Genomic DNA, 21,885 nt, shown 5'->3' with positions numbered 1-21,885 from the left:
TTGATAGCAGTTACCTGTAAAACACACAAGTATTGACATTAGTTACCTATTTTAGTACTAGTTACTTGTTAGAGACATAGCATGAGCGGTGTTCTTGCGTAAGACACACCATTTATAAATATGTAAATTAATTATTAGCTAGTCGTAACTCCGAGTTCTCATTATGACAAATTTGGGGTTCGATCCCTGCAATGGTCAAAGCACACATCTCCCATAATGTACTTTGAAAACGATGTGTTTGCTTCATTTATATTACCTTATAGGAGTGTCATAATATCTTTTTATTAGCATTGGTTACTTTCTGATTGTCAAACTGTGCTTTACATCAATTTTAACTAGTTTCATTTTAAATAATTTAAAACTAAGTAATAATTACTTGAGTTATATAACCACTGCTCTGAACTCGTGATACTGAATATTTGAATCTAACTAATTATATCTTAATAATATAACCACCGCTCTGAAATAGTTTCATTTTAAATATTTGAAACTAATGATAACTTGAGTTATATAACCACCGCTCTGAACTCGTGATACTAAATATTTGAAACTAATATTAATAATAACTTGAGTTATATAACCACCGCTTTGAACTTGTGATATTAAATATTTGAAACTAACTTATAATAATTTGAGTTATATAACCACTGCTCTGAACTAATTTCATTTTAAATATTTGAAACTAACTTATAATAACTTGTGTTATATTACCATTGCTCTGAACTCGTGATATTAAATATTTGAAACGAACTAATGATAACTTGAAAATCGTCAGGTTTTTAAATACTGAAGAACAATAAGGGTCGTTGAAATTTGTCCTCCTAGTTGTAAACTTCTTAATTATAAATAATAGAAGTTTAAATTGTAAACCGGAACTTAATAATAATAATAATATATATATATATATATATACATGTGTGTGTGTCTGTTACTGTTAATTTTTATAAAATTATCTAATGAAAAAATACTATTGAAACAGTTTATAAATAAAATCCGCGCAAGTAAACCGAAACAAGAACAACAAAACAAGCTAGTACAATATATTACCACTAGGTGGCACTAAACCAGTGGTTCCCAACGTTTTTTATGCCCCGCACCCATAAAAAATTGTAATATGTTCTCGCACCCCTCACAGTAATTATCTATTTAAAAATAAAGGTGAAGGTGGCCAAACCAACTGTTATCTCGCACCCCCAAGGGGTGCGAGCACCTCTGGATGAGAACCACTGCACAAAACGAAGAAGTCTTCTCTGAAAAAAAAAAATGGAATTTTGTTTTTTCCGTTCTGGGTACTCATTTAAGGAGCAATGTTTTTATTTTAAAACAAACAAGAAAATTTTCAGTATATTTCGGGCAATTACAATGTAGAAAATGTTATATTATTTAGTGTTATTTGTCCTGTTTGTTCAATCTTCATTAGAAATTCAGACAACCAGAATATTTGGATTTTGAAATTAAAATTGAATTAAACACATAATACGACCTTAACAAATGTTAAAATTAATTTTATCAATGATTTATTTTCAATGTGAGATTTTTACGAAAACGTTTCGTCATATATTTGGCCTATAAATATCAACAAAACTAGTTTCTGTGAAATATGAAATCAAGTAATGTGGCTGACATAAGAAAAAGATGATCATTGGCTTACCAGTATGTTTTCTATCTGATCATTGGTTAATCAGTATATTTTATATGTGATAATTGGCTGGTCAGCATATTTTCTGTGTCATCAGCCACTGTTTTCCATGTGATCATTGGCTGCACAATATATTTTCGATTGGCAATTTGTATAATACTTGCATTACTGAAAATCTTGTTTTTTGCAAAGATAATTATAGATTTGTGACAGCACGAAATCCAGAATAGCTTGACATTAGAAAACGTCATACGATAGCTTTTATCTAAGATTTCACAATACCTTGAAAATTAAATCAAAAAACGTTTATATATGTACACCATTGATGAGTTTATTCATTTTAAAGCTGTATCAATACTTATATTTCTATATTCAATTTCAGAAACCACACGCACGTAATGCTTCAGAGAAAAATATGCATTAAGATACCCTAAACCCTAAATGTTTGAGTCAGGTAATTAAAATTCTAAAGATCATGGTTCAAGTAACCTTAAATTATATTATCACCACTTTAAATGGTAGAGTTACATAACCATCGCTCTGAACTTATGATACTAACCTCATGATCCATAAATAATATAGAAGACATGTTATTACCAATCCTAAACTCATGATCCATAAATAATATTGGTGACATGTCATTACCAATCCTAATATCATGATCCATAAATAATATTGGTGACATGTCATTACCAATCCTAATATCATGATCCATAAATAATATTGGTGACATGTTATTACCACTCCTAATATACGATCCATTAATAATATTAGAGACATGTTATTACCAATCCTAATATATGATCCATTAATAACATAGGAGACATGTCATTACCAATCCTAATATCATGATCCAAAAATAATATTGGAGACATGTTATTATCAATCCTAATATCATGATCCATAAATAATATTAGTGACATGTTATTACCACTCCTAATATATGATCCATTAATAATATTAGAGACATGTTATTACCAATCCTAATATATGATCCATTAATAACATAGGAGACATGTTATTACCAATCCTAATATCATGATCCATAAATAATATTAGAGACATGTTATTACCAATCCTAATATCGTGATCCATAAATAATATTAGAGACATGTTATTACCAATCCTAATATCGTGATCCATAAATAATATTAGAGACATGTTATTACCAATCTTAAAGTGATGATCAGAATTTTATAAAATATCTGCTAAAGAATTAAAATATCATCGACGAAACCAGTTTCTTAAATTATTAATTAATTAATTATTAATGGTTTTAGACTATCAGGTCATCCTGAATTATCGTATCGCATAAACATGTGCTGCAGTTTACGCATGAAATAACTTCTTATGTTTATGGTATATAAATATTGTTAGGGACGACAAAAAGAAAGATGATCTAACCGACCATAGCATGAATGTTGTACACGTGAATATAACCAACCATAGCATGAATGTTGTACACGTGAATATAACCAACCATAGCATGAATGTTGCACACGTGAATATAACCAACCACAGCATGAATGTTGCACACGTGAATATAACCAACCACAGCATGAATGTTGCACACGTGAATATAACCGACCATAGCATGAATGTTGTACACGTGAATATAACCGACCATAGCATGAATGTTGTACACGTGAATATAACCAACCATAGCATGAATGTTGTACACGTGAATATAACCGACCATAGCATGAATGTTGCACACGTGAATATAACCGACCATAGCATGAATGTTGTACACGTGAATATAACTAACCATAGCATGAATGTTGTACACGTGAATATAACCAACCATAGCATGAATGTTGCACACGTGAATATAACCGACCATAGCATGAATGTTGTACACGTGAATATAACCAACCATAGCATGAATGTTGCACACGTGAATATAACCGGCCATAGCATGAATGTTGTACACGTGAATATAACCAACCATAGCATGAATGTTGCACACGTGAGTGAGTAAAATACAAATATATTTCGATGATGACGAGTGAAACAACAAGCGTGTTTTTCGTATAAAAGAGTATCACAATAGTCACAATGTGTTGCAAAGCTTCTATGAATAAAACTGAGGATGTCAATACTAACAACAGAAGGAATGTCAGGGTAAGACGGGAGGGAAACAACAAATAGATGTACAAAACATTTCAAGGACTGAAATACACGGTTAATTACACAGAGATATGTGTATTTGTATTGATGACAAAGCTTCTTCTAAGATATCTGTTGCCATGGAGTCTGCTTGTTTAACTGTCACCATTATAACACATTTTTAACTGCGATATACAGAGCCAATCCTTGCCCTTTTAAAATAGTATGAATTTTCTGATTTAAAGACAGTTCACAAAATGCCATAAATTTTGAGAAATTTAACTTTTTTGCATTGAAGAAGATAACAATGTTGACGTACTCTAAAAATATTCAGAGGTGTGACAATGGTGACATGAGTATTGTGAGATACGCAAGTTAATAATAGAGAGAAGTTAATAACTAATGTATAGAGATATAACAATGGTGACATGAGTATTGTAAGATACGCAAGTTAATAATAGAGAGAAGTTAATAACAGTTATATATAGAGACATAACAATGGTGACATGAGTATTGTAAGATACGAAAGTTAATAATAGAGAGAAGTTAATAACAGTAATATATAGAGACATAACAATGGTGACATGAGTATTGTAAGATACGAAAGTTAATAATAGAGAGAAGTTAATAACAGTAATATATAGAGACATAACAATGGTGACATGAGTATTGTAAGATACGCAAGTTAATAATAGAGAGAAGTTAATAACAGTAATATATAGAGACATAACAATGGTGACATGAGTATTGTAAGATACGAAAGTTAATAATAGAGAGAAGTTAATAACAGTAATATATAGAGACATAACAATGGTGACATGAGTATTGTAAGATACGCAAGTTAATAATAGAGAGAAGTTAATAACAGTAATATATAGAGACATAATAATGGTGACATGAGTATTTTAAGATACGAAAGTTAATAATAGAGAGAAGTTAATAACAGTAATATATAGAGACATAACAATGGTGACATGAGTATTGTAAGATACGCAAGTTAATAATAGAGAGAAGTTAATAACAGTTATATATAGAGACATAACAATGGTGACATGAGTACTGTAAGATACGCAAGTTAATAATAGAGAGAAGTTAATAACAGTAATATATAGAGACATAATAATGGTGACATGAGTATTGTAAGATACGCAAGTTAATAATAGAGAGAAGTTAATAACAGTTATATATAGAGACATAACAATGGTGACATGAGTACTGTAAGATACGCAAGTTAATAATAGAGAGAAGTTAATAACAGTAATATATAGAGACGTAATAATGGTGACATGAGTATTGTAAGATTCGCAAGTTAATAATAGAGAGAAGTTAATAACAGTAATATATAGAGACATAACAATGGTGACATGAGTATTGTAAAATACGCAAGTTAATAATAGAGAGAAGTTAATAACAGTAATATATAGAGACATAACAATGGTGACATGAGTATTGTAAGATACGCAAGTTAATAATAGAGAGAAGTTAATAACAGTAATATATAGAGACATAACAATGGTGACATGAGTATTGTAAGATACGCAAGTTAATAATAGAGAGAAGTTAATAACAGTTATATATAGAGACATAACAATGGTGACATGAGTATTGTAAGATACGTAAGTTAATAATAGAGAGAAGTTAATAACAGTTATATATAGAGACATAACAATGGTGACATGAGTATTGTAAGATACGCAAGTTAATAATAGAGAGAAGTTAATAACAGTTATATATAGAGACATAACAATGGTGACATGAGTATTGTAAGATACGCAAGTTAATAATAGAGAGAAGTTAATAACAGTAATATATAGAGACATAATAATGGTGACATGAGTATTTTAAGATACGCAAGTTAATAATAGAGAGAAGTTAATAACAGTTATATATAGAGACATAACAATGGTGACATGAGTATTGTAAGATACGCAAGTTAATAATAGAGAGAAGTTAATAACAGTAATATATAGAGACATAACAATGGTGACATGAGTATTATAGAAAAGTGAACTTACTGATTTAGAAGAATAGTTTAGGATGATGTAAATTTTGAATTACTTGAATGACTGGTTGAAGGAGGTGGGAAAAACTGCGAGTGTGTGTGTGTTTTCTTATAGCATAGCTACATCGGGCTATCTTCTGAGCCCACCGAGGGGAAGCTAACGCCTGATTTTAACGTTGTAAATCCGGAGACTTACCGTTGTACTAGCGGGGGATGAAACTAAGTTATCTTCTTGATATATTGAGTTATAAAGATTTACTACTTGTTTTGAATTAAGCACAAAGCTACAGAATAGGCTATCTGTGCTCTGCCCACCACGGGTATTGAAACCCGGATTTTAGCGTTGTAAGTCCACAGACATACCGCTGAGCCACTGGGGTACAAAAATTGTGACACGAATATTTGCTCTATATCTGGTATGAACGAAAAATGGTGTCGGTGTTAAATATGGTTGTTGCGCTTAAGTTACTAGTGTTGCATAAGGTAATATTGATACGACTGATGTGACGTTTGCGGGTGGGACTCGTGCGGGCCCCAAAGTATCACATCTGTGTATCTCTGGACATACAGTTGTAGAAACTGGGTTTCGATACCCGCGGTAAGTAAAGCACAAAAAGCTTTTTGTGTAGCTCTGTGCTTAACTACAGATTACAAACAGTAGACTCGCGCAGAATATGTTTGGCATGAGGGCTGTAAGGGTTGAGCTACATCTTAAAGTTTAGTATTGTTAATTTAACACAAAAGTTATGCTGTTTTACCGAGAAACACAAAAAGTATTCCACAAGCAAAGACCAGTGTGAACTGTAACACAGTTGTCTTGTATATGATATACATTTCTTACAAACACGTATTTTCGTAAGGTTTTTGTAGATTGTATAAACTCGTATCTTATGTTTAGTTAATACTCAAACACTGTGTTGTTGTAACCTGAACCTGTGTTGTATTGTTCAAACACCAGGTTTGTGTTACACAGAACACCAGCTGTGTTGCTTTCACCCTATTTTTATTTACAGTGTTGACACAAACCTTGCAACATTTGGATCAGAGCTTAAGGTAACGTTAGCAACGTGTATATAAAACATGATAAAGCTTTAACTAGCTGAAGATCATATTACAAACATGAATGTAAACATGAAAGTGATGACATAATAAACTTATCTTACTTATACCATACCGATTGAGAAAATAACACACAAATTATAGGTGGCATCTACAACAATATTTTAAATTATAACAAAGTTTCCAGTAATAGAATGTTAATGGATGAGAGTTTGACAGCTTTTAATTAATAAGTAATTATACGGGTCATAAAACATTGTGTCAGGCCTATTACATATTTAAACACTGCATTTTTAATCTGCTCCTTAAAGGGCGTTCGAAAATTAGAAGAGTATATTATAATACTCTTACAACTACGTAAAATTTGTAGTATTATATTTTACTGACGACGCATTGTGTTCAGTTCTGGTCTCATCTGACTGAATGGAATACAACAAACAGAAGATACTAGAACTCTGTCAATAAAATTCACTTGTTACAACAACAGTTGTTACGGTGCGTAAGCCTTTTACAAGCCATCGACAAATGATTACAATCATACTTGTTATAAGGCATTAATAAACAACTGTGAATAGTTACAATCATACTTGTTATAAGGCATTAATAAACAACTGTGAATAGTTACAATCATACTTGTTATAAGACATTAATAAACAACTGCAAATAGTTACAATAATACTTGTTATAAGACATTAATAAACAACTGTAAATAGTTACAATCATACTTGTTACAAGACATTAATAAACAACTGTGAATAGTTACAATCATACTTGTTATAAGGCATTAATAAACAACTGTGAATAGTTACAATCATACTTGTTATAAGGCATTAATAAACAACTGTGAATAGTTACAATCATACTTGTTATAAGGCATCAATAAACAACTGTGAATAGTTACAATCATACTTGTTATAAGACATTAATAAACAACTGTGAATAGTTACAATCATACTTGTTATAAGGCATTAATAAACAACTGTGAATAGTTACAATCATACTTGTTATAAGGCATTAATAAACAACTGTGAATAGTTACAATCATACTTGTTATAAGACATTAATAAACAACTGTGAATAGTTACAATCATACTTGTTATAAGGCATTAATAAACAACTGTGAATAGTTACAATCATACTTGTTATAAGGCATCAATAAACAACTGTGAATAGTTACAGTCATACTTGTTATAAGACATTAGTGAATAACTGTGAATAGTTACAGCCATACTTGTTATAAGACATTAGTAAGTAACTCTGAATAGTTACATTCATACTTGTTATAAGACATTAGTGAACAACTGTGTATAGTTTGTCATACTTGTTATAAAGCATTAGTGAACGACTGTGAATAGTTACAGTCATACTTGTTATAAGACATTAGTGAAAGACAGTGAATAGTTACTATCATACTTGTTATACGACATTATTGAACAGCACTGAATAGCTGTCAAAACCCTTTTTGTTTCAAAGTGAAGCTGTTTGATTAACTTATGAAATTTTATTGCACTTTCGAAGTGAGATATTTGTGTAGGTTGCTACTGGATGGCGCTACTATCGCAGAATATTTATTCTATTTACCTGCTAAATACTCAGTTGCTAATCGGCATGCAGGCAAGTGCCACTGTCAAGTGCTGAGAATACACAGTAAATCACGTATTAATAGAGTACTTTAAACCAATGACATTAGGAGCAGAGCTTAGTAGGCAATCAGGGTTTAATTACTCTAAGTCTAATTAGAAAAAACAGATATTGTTCAACTTGAACAAATATCTTTAAATCTAATATTTTAAAATTTATTAATGACAAAAACATGTTATAAACGCGTTTAATAAACCAAAAATAGTGTTTCAAAATTATATCTTTTGTGACTCAACTATTAATTACGCAGAAAATCGAAACACGTTTTGAAATAGTACATACCACAAGGGGTCGCCACAGTATCGTGGCCTGATAAGTTGCGGAATGCTAACAATGAAATGGATGATGAAAACGAAATGCAGTAAGGTTATTAAAAAGAACAACTTTTTTAAACCTCGTGAAATGTTAAAGTTAACAAAATGTAACCCACTTGCCTTGAAAACGTAAAATTTTATTTCCTGAAATACCCAATGTCTTTAATTAAAAGTGCGACTGCTTTTTGCCAATAACAACCCACTTGTGTTAACATCTACCCATCCTTTATTTCGAATCCAATCTTATTCCTGCCAAAATGATATACTTTCTCATCCTAAATACACTTACTTAAAACAATGTATTATTGTCTAAAGTAAAACCATTATGTTGAGAAATAAAGTGTCATAGGAAATGTGCGTTTTTTAAAGAGAAAATTCATTATTTTGTTAAATGCAATCCATTATTTTAATAGATTTTGTTATTTATTTATATTCAGTATAATTAATCTTTTTGTTCAGAATAATTCATCGTTTTATTTGAAGCAATCCATCTTTTATTAGATAAAGTCTACTTTTTTACTACATACAACTTATAGTTTTATTAGATGCCGTTGATTGTTTTGATCGATATTGTTAATTATTTTATTATATACAATCTGGCCAGTTACACTGCTTTTTATAATGTTTCTTAGAAGCGCGTTAATTTATTTTATTAATTATTTATTTTCTTACATGTCAGTAAGAGAAACGTATAAGATGACACAACTTTTATCTGAGGTCCTTGTGTCTTTGTGCAGGAAACGGGGTCTAATTACAAATTTTGGGGTTACTTAGAAACTATAGAGATATTATTGTAGGCGAATCATTCTTTTGTATTAGACTCTGTTATCGAATTACTGGTTTGACGTTTCCTTTCTAGTTTTAACTCGAATAACTGATCTACAGGAGTAGAGTTGTAACGATTGAAGAATAGTCACACTTTACTGACAGTGTAAGGCAGAAAATTTTAAACTATTCATTACTTTATCTAATTATTTTTGGTAGATACGTAACATATGAATTACATCTGTTCTTCAAATCTTCCCAACAGGTGGCGTGGCTGCGCGTAAAGAACCAAACGCTGATAGCGGTGCATACTAAACTAATATTAAGGAGTGACCGTTACAGTGTGTCCCACCAGAACCTACGGATATGGAAACTGAAAATTAAAAAGGTTACACTGGAGGACAAAGGCTATTACATGTGTCAGATTAACACTCCAGTCTTGAAAACGAAACCTGCTTATCTAGAAGTTGTCGGTAAGTGTTAAAGAAATACAACGAAAAACTGACGTTAAAGTGATTAAGGCATCTCATGAAGTGATTGTTTGAAATGAATCTATGTGTAGGATCAGTCATTTGCACTTATAAACGTTATGAGCTTTGGGTTTAGGCAGAGAAACAACAACAACAACTCTACTCTTGTAAAATGGTTTCCAAAGAAACTTTACTGATAGGTAATCCAAGGTACTATTCACTCTGTAGAGAACGTTCACACATGAAAGTTTCAGTTTCGATTATTTATAACATATTATCCATTTGAAACGTAAACTGTAGGATTTGAGAGAGACACCACGTAGTCAACTACAGTTTAAAACATTTAAAATCCATTTTATTGTGGTGTTGTTGTTTTTTTTGCGAAGAGCAAAACTACATTGAGTTATCTGCTGTGTTCACTTGGCGAATCCACCTTTGCTTCGTATCTTTGTAAGTTCTTAAGCTTACCGCTAGTACGTCGAGAGAGTTTTTGATAAGAAACAAAAACTGTTAAATACTGGTAACTCTTATAACCTTTCTGAAAACATTGTTCTGATAAATCAGGTTGTTTTTTTCATTTACGAAAATCTTGTAGGAGGATGTGACTCAACTTTTGTAAGTTGGAAGACAACAGTGATCTGATAAGAAGATGGCTTTTGTCAGGTTGTCTTTATTGCAATCAGAGGTCTGATTGTTATAACTAACACAGCTTAAACCTAGTTAGAGAGTTGGATACTCATAAGTTAAACTGAATCTAGTCAGGGAGTTGGATACTCATAAGTTAAACAGAACCTAGTCAGAGAGTTGGATACTCATAAGTTACACAGAATCTAGTCAGAGAGTTGGATACTCATAAGTTAAACAGAACCTGGTCAGAGAGTTGGATAGTCATAAGTTACACAGAATCTAGTCAGAGAGTTGGGTACTCATAAGTTAAATTGTTGTTCATCTGTTAGTTCCCCCAGCTTTCGACAGGAGCACCACCAGTACCAGTACTGACGTCATGGAGTACGCCGAGAACTTCACTCTCACCTGTAATGCTACAGGAAATCCTCAACCTTCCATCAAATGGTGTAGAGAAGACAACAGAAGCTTCAAAGTTGGAGGTCAAGAAGGTACATGTTATTTTAAAAGTTTAGAGACGGCTTGAAGAAACAACGTAGGAAACTTTGTTATCCGTTCAGGCTGTCTAAAAATATTTATTTTCTAAAAATTCAGTTCCTTGTCATCAAAAGTTTTTTTAGATCCGTTTAGTTTTCACAGTAAAATATTTATTAAAAATGTAAGTCTGACTCTTCATTTACTATTTAGTAAGTTAATTGTTTTCCTTATTAACTCATATGTATACTCATAAATATTCCAAAAAATATGAGTGCACAGATCAGTTTGCTTTCTGTAATTTTGAACAAGATGGGTGCACAGATCATTTTATCTTCTGCAATTGTCAAAAAGATGGGTACACAGATGAGTTTGCCTTCTGTACTTTTGATGAAAGGTAGGTACACAGATCAATTTACCATTTGTAATTTTAAAAAGGATGGGTGCGCAGATGAGTTTGCCTTCTTTAATTTTGAAAAAAGGTAGACAAACAGATCAGTTTGCCTTCTGTAATTTAAAAAAAAGATGGGTACACAGATCAGTTTGCCTTCTGTAGTTTTGAACAAGATGAGCACACAGATCAGTTTGCCTTCTGTAATTTTGAACAAGATGGGTACACAGACCAGTTTACCTTCTGTAGTTTTGAACAAGATGAGCACACAGATCAGTTTGCCTTCTGTAATTTTGAACAATATGGGTACACAGATGAGTTTGCCTTCTTTAATTTTGAAAAAAGGTAGACAAACAGATCAGTTTGCCTTCTGTAATTTAAAAAAAAGATGGGTACACAGATCAGTTTGCCTTCTGTAGTTTTGAACAAGATGAGCACACAGATCAGTTTGCCTTCTGTAATTTTGAACAAGATGGGTACACAGACCAGTTTACCTTCTGTAGTTTTGAACAAGATGAGCACACAGATCAGTTTGCCTTCTGTAATTTTGAACAAGATGGGTACACAGACCAGTTTGCCTTCTGTAATTTTGAACAAGATGAGCACACAGACCAGTTTACCTTCTGTAATTTTGAACAAGATGGGTACACAGACCAGTTTACCTTCTGTAGTTTTGAACAAGATGAGCACACAGACCAGTTTACCTTCTGTAATTTTGAACAAGATGGGTACACAGACCAGTTTACCTTCTGTAATTTTGAACAAGATGGGTACACAGACCAGTTTACCTTCTGTAATTTTGAACAAGATGGGTACACAGACCAGTTTACCTTCTGTAATTTTGAACAAGATGGGTACACAGACCAGTTTACCTTCTGTAATTTTGAACAAGATGAGCACACAGACCAGTTTGCCTTCTGTAATTTTGAACAAGATGGGTACACAGACCAGTTTGCCTTCTGTAATTTTGAACAAGATGGGTACACAGACCAGTTTACCTTCTGTAATTTTGAACAAGATGGGTACACAGACCAGTTTACCTTCTGTAATTTTGAACAAGATGAGCACACAGACCAGTTTGCCTTCTGTAATTTTGAACAAGATGGGTACACAGACCAGTTTACCTTCTGTAATTTTGAACAAGATGAGCACACAGACCAGTTTACCTTCTGTAATTTTGAACAAGATGAGCACACAGACCAGTTTACCTTCTGTAATTTTGAACAAGATGGGTACACAGATCAGTTTACCTTCTGTAATTTTGAACAAGATGGGTACACAGACCAGTTTACCTTCTGTAATTTTGAACAAGATGAGCACACAGACCAGTTTACCTTCTGTAATTTTGAACAAGATGGGTACACAGATCAGTTTACCTTCTGTAATTTTGAACAAGATGAGCACACAGACCAGTTTGCCTTCTGTAATTTTGAACAAGATGGGTACACAGACCAGTTTACCTTCTGTAATTTTGAACAAGATGGGTACACAGATCAGTTTGCTTTCTGTAATTTAAAAAAAAAAGATGACAAATTACACTTGTCTGGTGTAATTAAGAATAATATAAACAGCAGGTCCACAGGTCCTTTAAAACATCTTATAGAAAAACTGAAGACTTGGGTTGCCAAGTAATCACATTGTGTTGTTGTGGAGATGCATAACGCATTAAATGTTATTTATTTGCATAAATATTAGAAATGCCAGGAATAAGAAATAAAAATTGAAAAAGGTTTGCCTGAATATATATCTGTTGACCACAAGCTTGTATGAAAACAATAGGCCCGGCATGGCCTAGCGCGTAAGGCGTGCGACTTGTAATCCGAGGGTCGCGGGTTCGCGCCCGCGTCGCGCCAAACATGCTCCCCCTCCCAGCCGTGGGGGCGTTATAATGTGACGGTCAATCCCACTATTCGTTGGTAAAAGAGTAGCCCAAGAGTTGGCGGTGGGTGGTGATGACTAGCTGCCTTCCCTCTAGTCTTACACTGCTAAATTAGGGACGGCTAGCACAGATAGCCCTCGAGTAGCTTTGTGCGAAATTCAAAAACAAACAAAACAAACAAACAAATGAAAACAATAATAAGACAGCGCCCTCTTTATTTTTGCCATAGTATGGGTATCATCAAGAGTTTTTAATGGCTCGTTGGATCTCAAAGAATAAAATGGAGTGGAAGTGCAGTTTCGACTGCTGTTCATAATGTTGAACATGCTTGTCATAAACGATGTCACGCCACGTTAGTGTTAATATCCTCCATGGTTCTTCCCTAACGTAGCAGATACAGTGAGAAAGACTCGACCTGATTTCGTATGGCTCTCTGCGGATTACAAAGCTGATAGTTACGAGGAATGATGCGCATATAAAGAAGTTTATTTTGCAATAACTTCCATCTGTGTTCTCTGAGATGAACACGTGGTTTCTTTAAGCCTTTAAAATGGGAAATATCTGTTACAATGATAAGAAATGTTGGAAAATGCAGACCTCAAGTGTATCTTTATTGTTTGAGGTGCACTCCTTCATATTAGTGGCTGAATTAGAGTTTGTTTCCTTCTCGAATTGCCTGATTTGTACTTTGTTCAAGATCCTACATCTGCTAACTGCTTTCAAAGTTTATTTTTGTGGGGGCAGTCACATTTTTCTCTAATTACTCAAACACGAAACCATTGTGTTTGTTGTCTGGTTGTCGTGTCAAATAAATACTGTGGACATTTAAAGTAATACACAGATCTTTAGAGGAAAAACAAAACAAATTGGAATCTAACTGTATTCTGAAGAAGTCCTTTACGTGGTTAGTGTCAGAAGTCCCTAACCCTAACATACTGCTAGAATAATTTTACAGTTGTACTTGTGTTTATAAAGATAAGGCCCATGGAACACTGCAAACCGAAATAGAGTAATTAGATTTATTACAGGAATAAGAGTCAGACACGAATAGAAATAAACACCGACAAGAACTGAGTATTTCTGGAGAAAGACCAGAATCAAAACTAGGGTAACTTGATAAATCATATAAGAGATAAGGCGTGAAAGGATATACTCTGTACTGTAGACAAATACTAGTCTTATACAGAACGAGACAGACAACATAAACAGGAGAAAGCGGATGGTTTGGGGTCATGAACTGAAGGTCAGATATTCTTAGATACCATGATGACTTAAAACCCACCTGAGGTAAAAATATATCTCAGGACGGCTGGTATGGGTATTAACACTTTCACCAATAAAGCAGAGAATAACGTTTCGACCTGAAGATTAACTGAGGAGGTGGAAATGTTGTTCTCTGCTTTATTGGTGAAAGTGTTAATACCCTAACAGCCGTTCTGAGATATATCCTTAGATCTACAGTTGTCAGTTTCCAAACTGAAATGAAAGATTTCTTAAAGAAAGAGGAAATGAACATAAAAACAACAAATATAACGAAACCATTCAAAATAGGTGGTAAAGGTGGGTACACTATTATGTCTGTGAATGGTAGAACTGAGAGAGGGTTCATAAATACGTGTATAAACGTGACGGCTATACAAGGATTGTTAATACGTGTAGAAACGTGAAGGTTACACAAGGATTGTTAATACGTGTATAAACGTGAAGGTTATACAAGGATTGGTAATACGTGTATAAACGTGAAGGTTATACAAGGATTGTAAATACGTGTAGAAACGTAACGGTTACACAAGGATTATTAATACGTGTAGAAACGTGACGGTTATACAAGGATTGTTAATACGTGTATAAACGTGACGGCTATATAAGGATTGTTAACACGTGTAGAAACGTGAAGGTTACACAAGGATTGTTAATACGTGTATAAACGTGAAGGTTATACAAGGATTGTTAATACGTGTATAAACGTGAAGGTTATACAAGGATTGTTAATACGTGTAGAAACGTGAGGGTTATACAAGGATTGTTAATAAGTGTATAAACGTCAAGGTTACACAAGGATTGTTAATACGTGTATAAACGTGAAGGTTATACAAGGATTGTAAATACGTGTAGAAACGTAACGGTTATACAAGGATTATTAATACGTGTAGAAACGTGAGGGTTATACAAGGATTGTTAATAAGTGTATAAACGTCAAGGTTACACAAGGATTGTAAATACGTGTAGAAACGTAACGGTTACACAAATATTGATGACCAATTGGAAGGCGGTGTTTACGTTCTTTTAAGATTTAGTCCACTTCATTCCAGAAGTTGATGAAGAGAAGCTAGTTACGATGTAGTTGTTACATAGATCTCTGCTAGATTAACTGACTTTCAGCGAAGTACTTTCATGTTTCCATGTGTCACTGTTACATATTAATAGATTTTTAAATAAATGTATTTTTCCTGTGTCTATTTCAGAAGTAAATAGTACAGAAAATACAACCTGAAAATGTTACCATTTGCTTGTATACTTTCATTCAGACCATTTCGAATCATTTTTCACTTCTATTTTCTCAGTTGAAATATCTAACTATGAAAAAAACAAACTTGTCTGCAACTTTTTCAAGCAAAATTATAACAAACAAAAAAATTCAGCTGAGACGTGAGCTATTTTCCAATGGAAAGATTGCCATTAGGAGTGTATGAATAGGGGCTTTTTGGTTTTGAGAATTTTATTAGTTTTTTATCCGGCTGCAGATCCAATGGACACGAGTAACAGAAATGACTACGACCTGCTGACCTGGCGTCAGTATGTTATTGATCAGATAGCTTCTTTTGATTTATATATTTTCTCTGAAACGGAATAATGTCTAGACCGAAGAATAAGGATTCCCCATCAAAAGAAACTGATGGGGAAATAAAGCTATGTTACTTCCCTTCATATTCTCTATCTATTGATGAGATCTTACATAACAAAGTGTAGACAGCCTAGGTTCTCATGTCAGTTACAGGGTTAAATAAAATATTCACTCACAGCGATGAAATTTAATTGTTAGAGTTTATTCTTAAAACAAAACTAGTCTACAATTTTTTACGTTGGAATGATTTATATTACCAGCAATGGATATGCTGTCGAACTATGTAGCCTAAGAAATACAATCATAACAGTTATGTCTGCTTATTTCATCGACTTCGGTTTGGTTTGTTTTGAATTTCGCACAAAGCTACACGAATGGTATCTACGCTAATCACCACCACTCAATGCCAACTCTTGGGCTACTCTTTTATAAACAATTACAAATGCTATAATATTTTTACGTTAAAGAAGTCTTATAATTCCAAAATAATCTACACGAATTTTCGCAAAGAAAGGAATAGTGACAAAACTCTTGTGTTCGTATCTTACCGGTGTTACCACATTGACTATGACCTACTGCAACATGTAGTAACACAAGTGAGGTAATTTGGTATTTGCATGGTATGAGATAACGTGACAGTAACACAGGCCAAGTAATCTGATTGATGTCATAGTTATACAACATCTAATGATATGATAGTGACAAATAAACAAAAAATGTGACAGTATCACAGAATGGGATGATGTGCTAATCGCTCAACATTTTGACAAGGACACATTTAACATCCTGTGAAACAACTGAACATCAGTTATTTTCAACTGTTGCATGCCCCCATTTTACAGCATGTCAACTTACAGTTAGGACAATGGTGACGTGTCATCTTTCCATATGTATCCTGTTTCCGGCTTTTAAAAACTGATGATAGGATTCGTATTCGTCGTTTGCCTGGAGAACAAATAAGGGAAGGCTGTCTTTCTTACACAAGGTGGTTCAGTAAATGTTTTGGCAGCTTTTGTTTGTTTGTTTGTTTTGAATTTCGCGCAAAGCTACATGAGAGTTATCTGTGCTAGCCGTACCCAATTTAGCAGTGTAAGACTAGAGGGAAGGCAGCTAGTCATCACCACCCACCGCCAACTCTTAAGCTACTCTTTTACCAACGAATAGTGGCGAGCATGTTTGGCGCGACGGGGATGCGAACCCGCGACCCTCAGATTACGAGTCGCACGCCTTAACACGCTTGGCCATGTGGGGCGTTTTGGCAGCTATTCATCATAGTGGAAAACTGCTATTCATCATGGTGGAAAACTGCTATTCATGTCCTTAACAGAAACATTTCGCAATAATTTTGTGTTCCACAATGACAATGTTTTATATAAACACGACTGTTCATTTTAAGTTTAATACGAGACAATTATTCAGTCTATATTTTGTTAGCTTTAAGATAAGTTACTTTTAGAAGCGATAGTTATAGTCAGCTTGCTTATGTAACTATTTACGAATAATTTATTGTCTAGTTCAGTTGTTGTGAATTAACGTCGTATTACTCAAACATTCTGAATTTTTCTTGTTGCTTTAAGTGGTTATTATTACATCACGATATTTTGTACTTTGTAGAAAGTTTTAAACCTCAGTTGAGCAATACACATGTATAGGAGACCAGGTAACTGAACACGTTGAAGTTAATTTAGTGCAAGCGACAGTAAAAGTGAAGTTGGACTGCGTGATTATCAGTTTAGCCATAACAGGTCATTTCTGAAAAGAGTTTCACAGCTTTTTGTGTAATAACAGAGATATAGAAAATACTTTCTCTTTTGAAAGTGTATTTTAAAGTAACTGAACACGTTTATGTGGCTTTTAATGAAATAAATATTGTAGCTTTGGACACAACTGTGATAACCAACAGTGCAACAAATTTTTGTACATTCGTTTAAATTGTTTTGAATATATTATTTTGAAACATGTGGATTGTGTACTGTCCTTTTATTGTAGAAGTTAATCGCTAGCGAGTCACGGGCGCCCATTGTGAAGAATCTCGTCCCGATAAAACCTGAAACAATGCCAATACACACAGCGAACGTATTCGATCTTAATAATAATGATTTTATTTGTTACAAAATATGTAAACAATTTATCCAAGACTGTATTATATGATATTTTTTCTCAACATCTTTCTTTTCAAATAGTTAAACAATATGGAGGAAACAGCATCACTTTTATGTCGGTAACCAGGGAACATATGGGGGCTTATCTCTGCATAGCTACAAACAACGTTCCTCCTTCCATCCGACGGAGACTTTACCTCCAAGTCAAGTGTAAGTTGACTGTTGTGTTTGAGTAACTTATCACTAAATCTGATTAATTATTAAGTGTGTATATCTTGCAGAACGCTGTATTTTTGAAACTGATCAAACAACCACTACTACTACAAAAATATCTGACTATGCCTTCGGACAACTTTGTACAGATTAGTCGAAAGTTCAGTTACAAACTTTTTAAATATTAATGAGAATTTTTTTATCAATTTGTTTTCGACGAAAGAAAACAACAGAAATGTGTTAACTGGTGCCACAAACGTTATCTCTTCTTCAAATAGCCGTTTTTGAAATATTTCTCCGAAGATAAACAGTCCTGTTGTTTGTTATCAGTTTATCTACTTTAAGTAACTCACCAAAATAAAACTGTATTTCCAACAAGACAAATAAAAATGGTATTTATTTCTAGAAGCTTAAAAATATGAACTATTGTACTGTTTTCTTAGAGACGTTTCCTATTACTCTAATTATTATTTCACCCAAAACTGACTGTTTATTGAACAATACCTGAGAACCTTTATTCGTCACACTTTTTGCTGAATGTAGAATTAGTTGATTGCCTGTTTGCCGTCTAATGGCGCAAAGCAACGAGGCTGTCTCGGCGAAACAGGTAGTCTTAATGAAGTGATGACTTATAGTATTTCTGTGCTTAAACAAACTTTACCTAGTTGTAAATATAACAACCAATAAACACGAATACCTACAATATAGCTTCAAAGAACTTAATCATATTATTATGAATACTCAGCATTGGTTGTTTGTTTTTGAATTTCGCGCAAAACCACACGAGGGATACCTCCACTAGCCGTCCCTAATTTATCAGTGTAAGACAAGAGGGAAGGCCTCTAGTCATCACCACCCTTCGCTAACTCTTCGGCTACTCTTTTACCAACGAATAGTGGAATTGACCGTCACATAACAACGCCCCCGCGGCTGAAAAGGCGAGCATGTTTGATGTCAAGGGGATTCGAACTCACGACCTTTTGATTACGAGTCGAACACCTTAACCCGCCTGGCCATGTCGAGCCAAATACGCAGTATATGATATTCAAATAATTTTTTGTTTTTACGGTAACTTTGCTCTTGGAAGAATCTAATATAAATCAATGGTTCATTTCTTTCAGTTCCTCCTACCATATGGATACCTAATCAGTTTGTCGGGGCACCGCTGGGCTCGAACAGGACTTTGGAGTGTTATATCGAATCCCAACCAACAGCAGCATCTTTCTGGTTTCGAGAAGCTGATCACATTCACGACAGAGAAGACAAGTACAAAACATACCTGGCGCAAAACACGTACAAGTCCCACGTAAAACTTACCGTCCTCAATATAGAACCTGTAGATTATGGATCATATATATGTAGTGCAAGGAATGAAATAGGGAAATCCGAAGGGTCTCTGACATTATACAGTATGTAATACCTTCAAGCTTGATGTATTACAACCACGATACTTAAGCCTAAAGTGTTAAATAACTTTGTGAAAGCAAGGAGCTACGACCACGTTTTTACAGCATGAGGTCTTAACCTCCTCGTTATTAAATGTCTCCGTTTTTATAAAAATGTCTCCTTTCTCTGTTATTACGTCCATTCACCTTTCATTAATTCTCTGACTGTCACTTTTAAATGATTCTCTCAAACGGAAGAAATATGAATCACACAGAGTCTGGTGGGCGGGTTGGGTGCTCGACTCATAATGTGCGGATCACGAGCTCGAATATCATTATAGTCGGTTAACCCTACTTTTCTCAGATAATAAAGAGAACACCAAGAGTTGGCGGTGGGGAGTGTTGGTTGGCTGCCTTCACTCTAATCCATCATTTCTAAATTAGAAAAGACTAGCGCAGATAATCCTCGCGTAACTTTGGACAAAATTCAACAAAGAAAAAAATACCCATTTCTTAGTGTTTAATAACCCCATTTCTTAATAATTATATAATCCTATTATTGTAAAATTATGTAACTCCTCAAACCGTAGTAAAAGGCATTTCAATTTGCTTATTATTTTTCATTATGTTATACGTAATTTTGTGTTAACATAACAAGCCGTAATTTCCAAAGTTTAGTTAGCCTACACATTCAATTAATTATGGATTTAGTAAACGTGGTGGTCTATTTTTTTCAATGTTTAGTTATTAAAGAGTTCGGATACAAATTCTGCCTTATTTATAAGAAAGCTATTCCAGCCCCACGTCTGTGTGGGAGGTACTCAGTACAGTGAACAAAACAGTGCAGTTCACCAAACAAGATACATTTTTAACTCTGAATTGTATGCGGGCATCGGCCTTCAAAATGAGGTTTAAGAGACTAAATAAACTAAATTTCATAGGTGTACAGCCATGTTAAATATCAGAGAATGGTTAGCACGTGGTGCGTAAAAATATTGTTGTGGACGTGGAAGGGTGATGTAATGCATTATCTTCATGTGATCGTGGCTTCCTCACCACAAAGAGAAGGAATTTTAACTACTAGATGATTGGTTTTGAAACATTTACTTTAAGTTTGACCATCCTCACACCGTGGCTTAACGATAAGTCACACATCTCACAAAGCTAAAATTCGAGTTTTGATATCTGCGAAGGGTGGAGAAGAGATCTGTCTAGTTTTGTACTTAAATTCAAACAAGCTGTTGAAACATTAGAATTAGTCTATGGTTTGTTGTGCACTTGGTAAGGTTTAACTATTTCATGGTATTAAACACCTTTACAAACGTAATCTGACATGGTGTTTGGTTTGTTGTGCACTTGGTAAGGTTTAACTATTTCATGGTATTAAACACCTTTACAAACATAATCTGACATGGTGTTTGGTTTGTTGTGCACTTGGTAAGGTTTAACTATTTCATGGTATTAAACACCTTTACAAACGTAATCTGACATGGTGTTTGGTTTGTTGTGCACTTGGTAAGGTTTAACTATTTCATGGTATTAAACACCTTTACAAACATAATCTGACATGGTGTTTGGTTTGTTGTGCACTTGGTAAGTCTAAACTATTTCATGGTATTAAACACCTTTACAAACATAATCTGACATGGTGTTTGGTTTGTTGTGCACTTGGTAAGGTTTAACTATTTCATGGTATTAAACACCTTTACAAACGTAATCTGACATGTTGTTTGGTTTGTTGTGCACTTGGTAAGGTTTAACTATTTCATGGTATTAAACACTTTTACACACATAATCTGACATGTTGTTTGGTTTGTTGTGCACTTGGTAAGGTTTAACTATTTCATGGTATTAAACACCTTTACAAACGTAATCTGACATGGTGTTTGGTTTGTTGTGCACTTGGTAAGGTTTAACTATTTCATGGTATTAAACACCTTTACAAACATAATCTGACATGGTGTTTGGTTTGT

At 33.7% G+C, this 21,885-nt stretch overlaps 1 protein-coding gene across 1 annotated transcript in view; it reads left to right on the top strand.

Annotated features, from left to right (window-relative positions):
* Nucleotides 1–21,885, top strand: part of LOC143249879 (lachesin-like) — a 48,295-nt gene that overhangs the window by 14,441 nt on the left and 11,969 nt on the right. Inside the window, exons 5-8 of the mRNA XM_076500470.1 lie at nt 9,795–10,002; nt 10,956–11,114; nt 18,396–18,524; nt 19,649–19,936. Coding sequence (XP_076356585.1) covers nt 9,795–10,002; nt 10,956–11,114; nt 18,396–18,524; nt 19,649–19,936 — 784 coding nt within the window. The remainder of the gene's footprint in view (nt 1–9,794; nt 10,003–10,955; nt 11,115–18,395; nt 18,525–19,648; nt 19,937–21,885) is intronic.

This window comes from Tachypleus tridentatus, chromosome 4 (genome assembly GCF_004210375.1).
Source record: "Tachypleus tridentatus isolate NWPU-2018 chromosome 4, ASM421037v1, whole genome shotgun sequence".
Lineage (NCBI taxonomy): Eukaryota > Metazoa > Arthropoda > Merostomata > Xiphosura > Limulidae > Tachypleus > Tachypleus tridentatus.
This window is presented reverse-complemented; position numbering and strand designations above follow the sequence as displayed.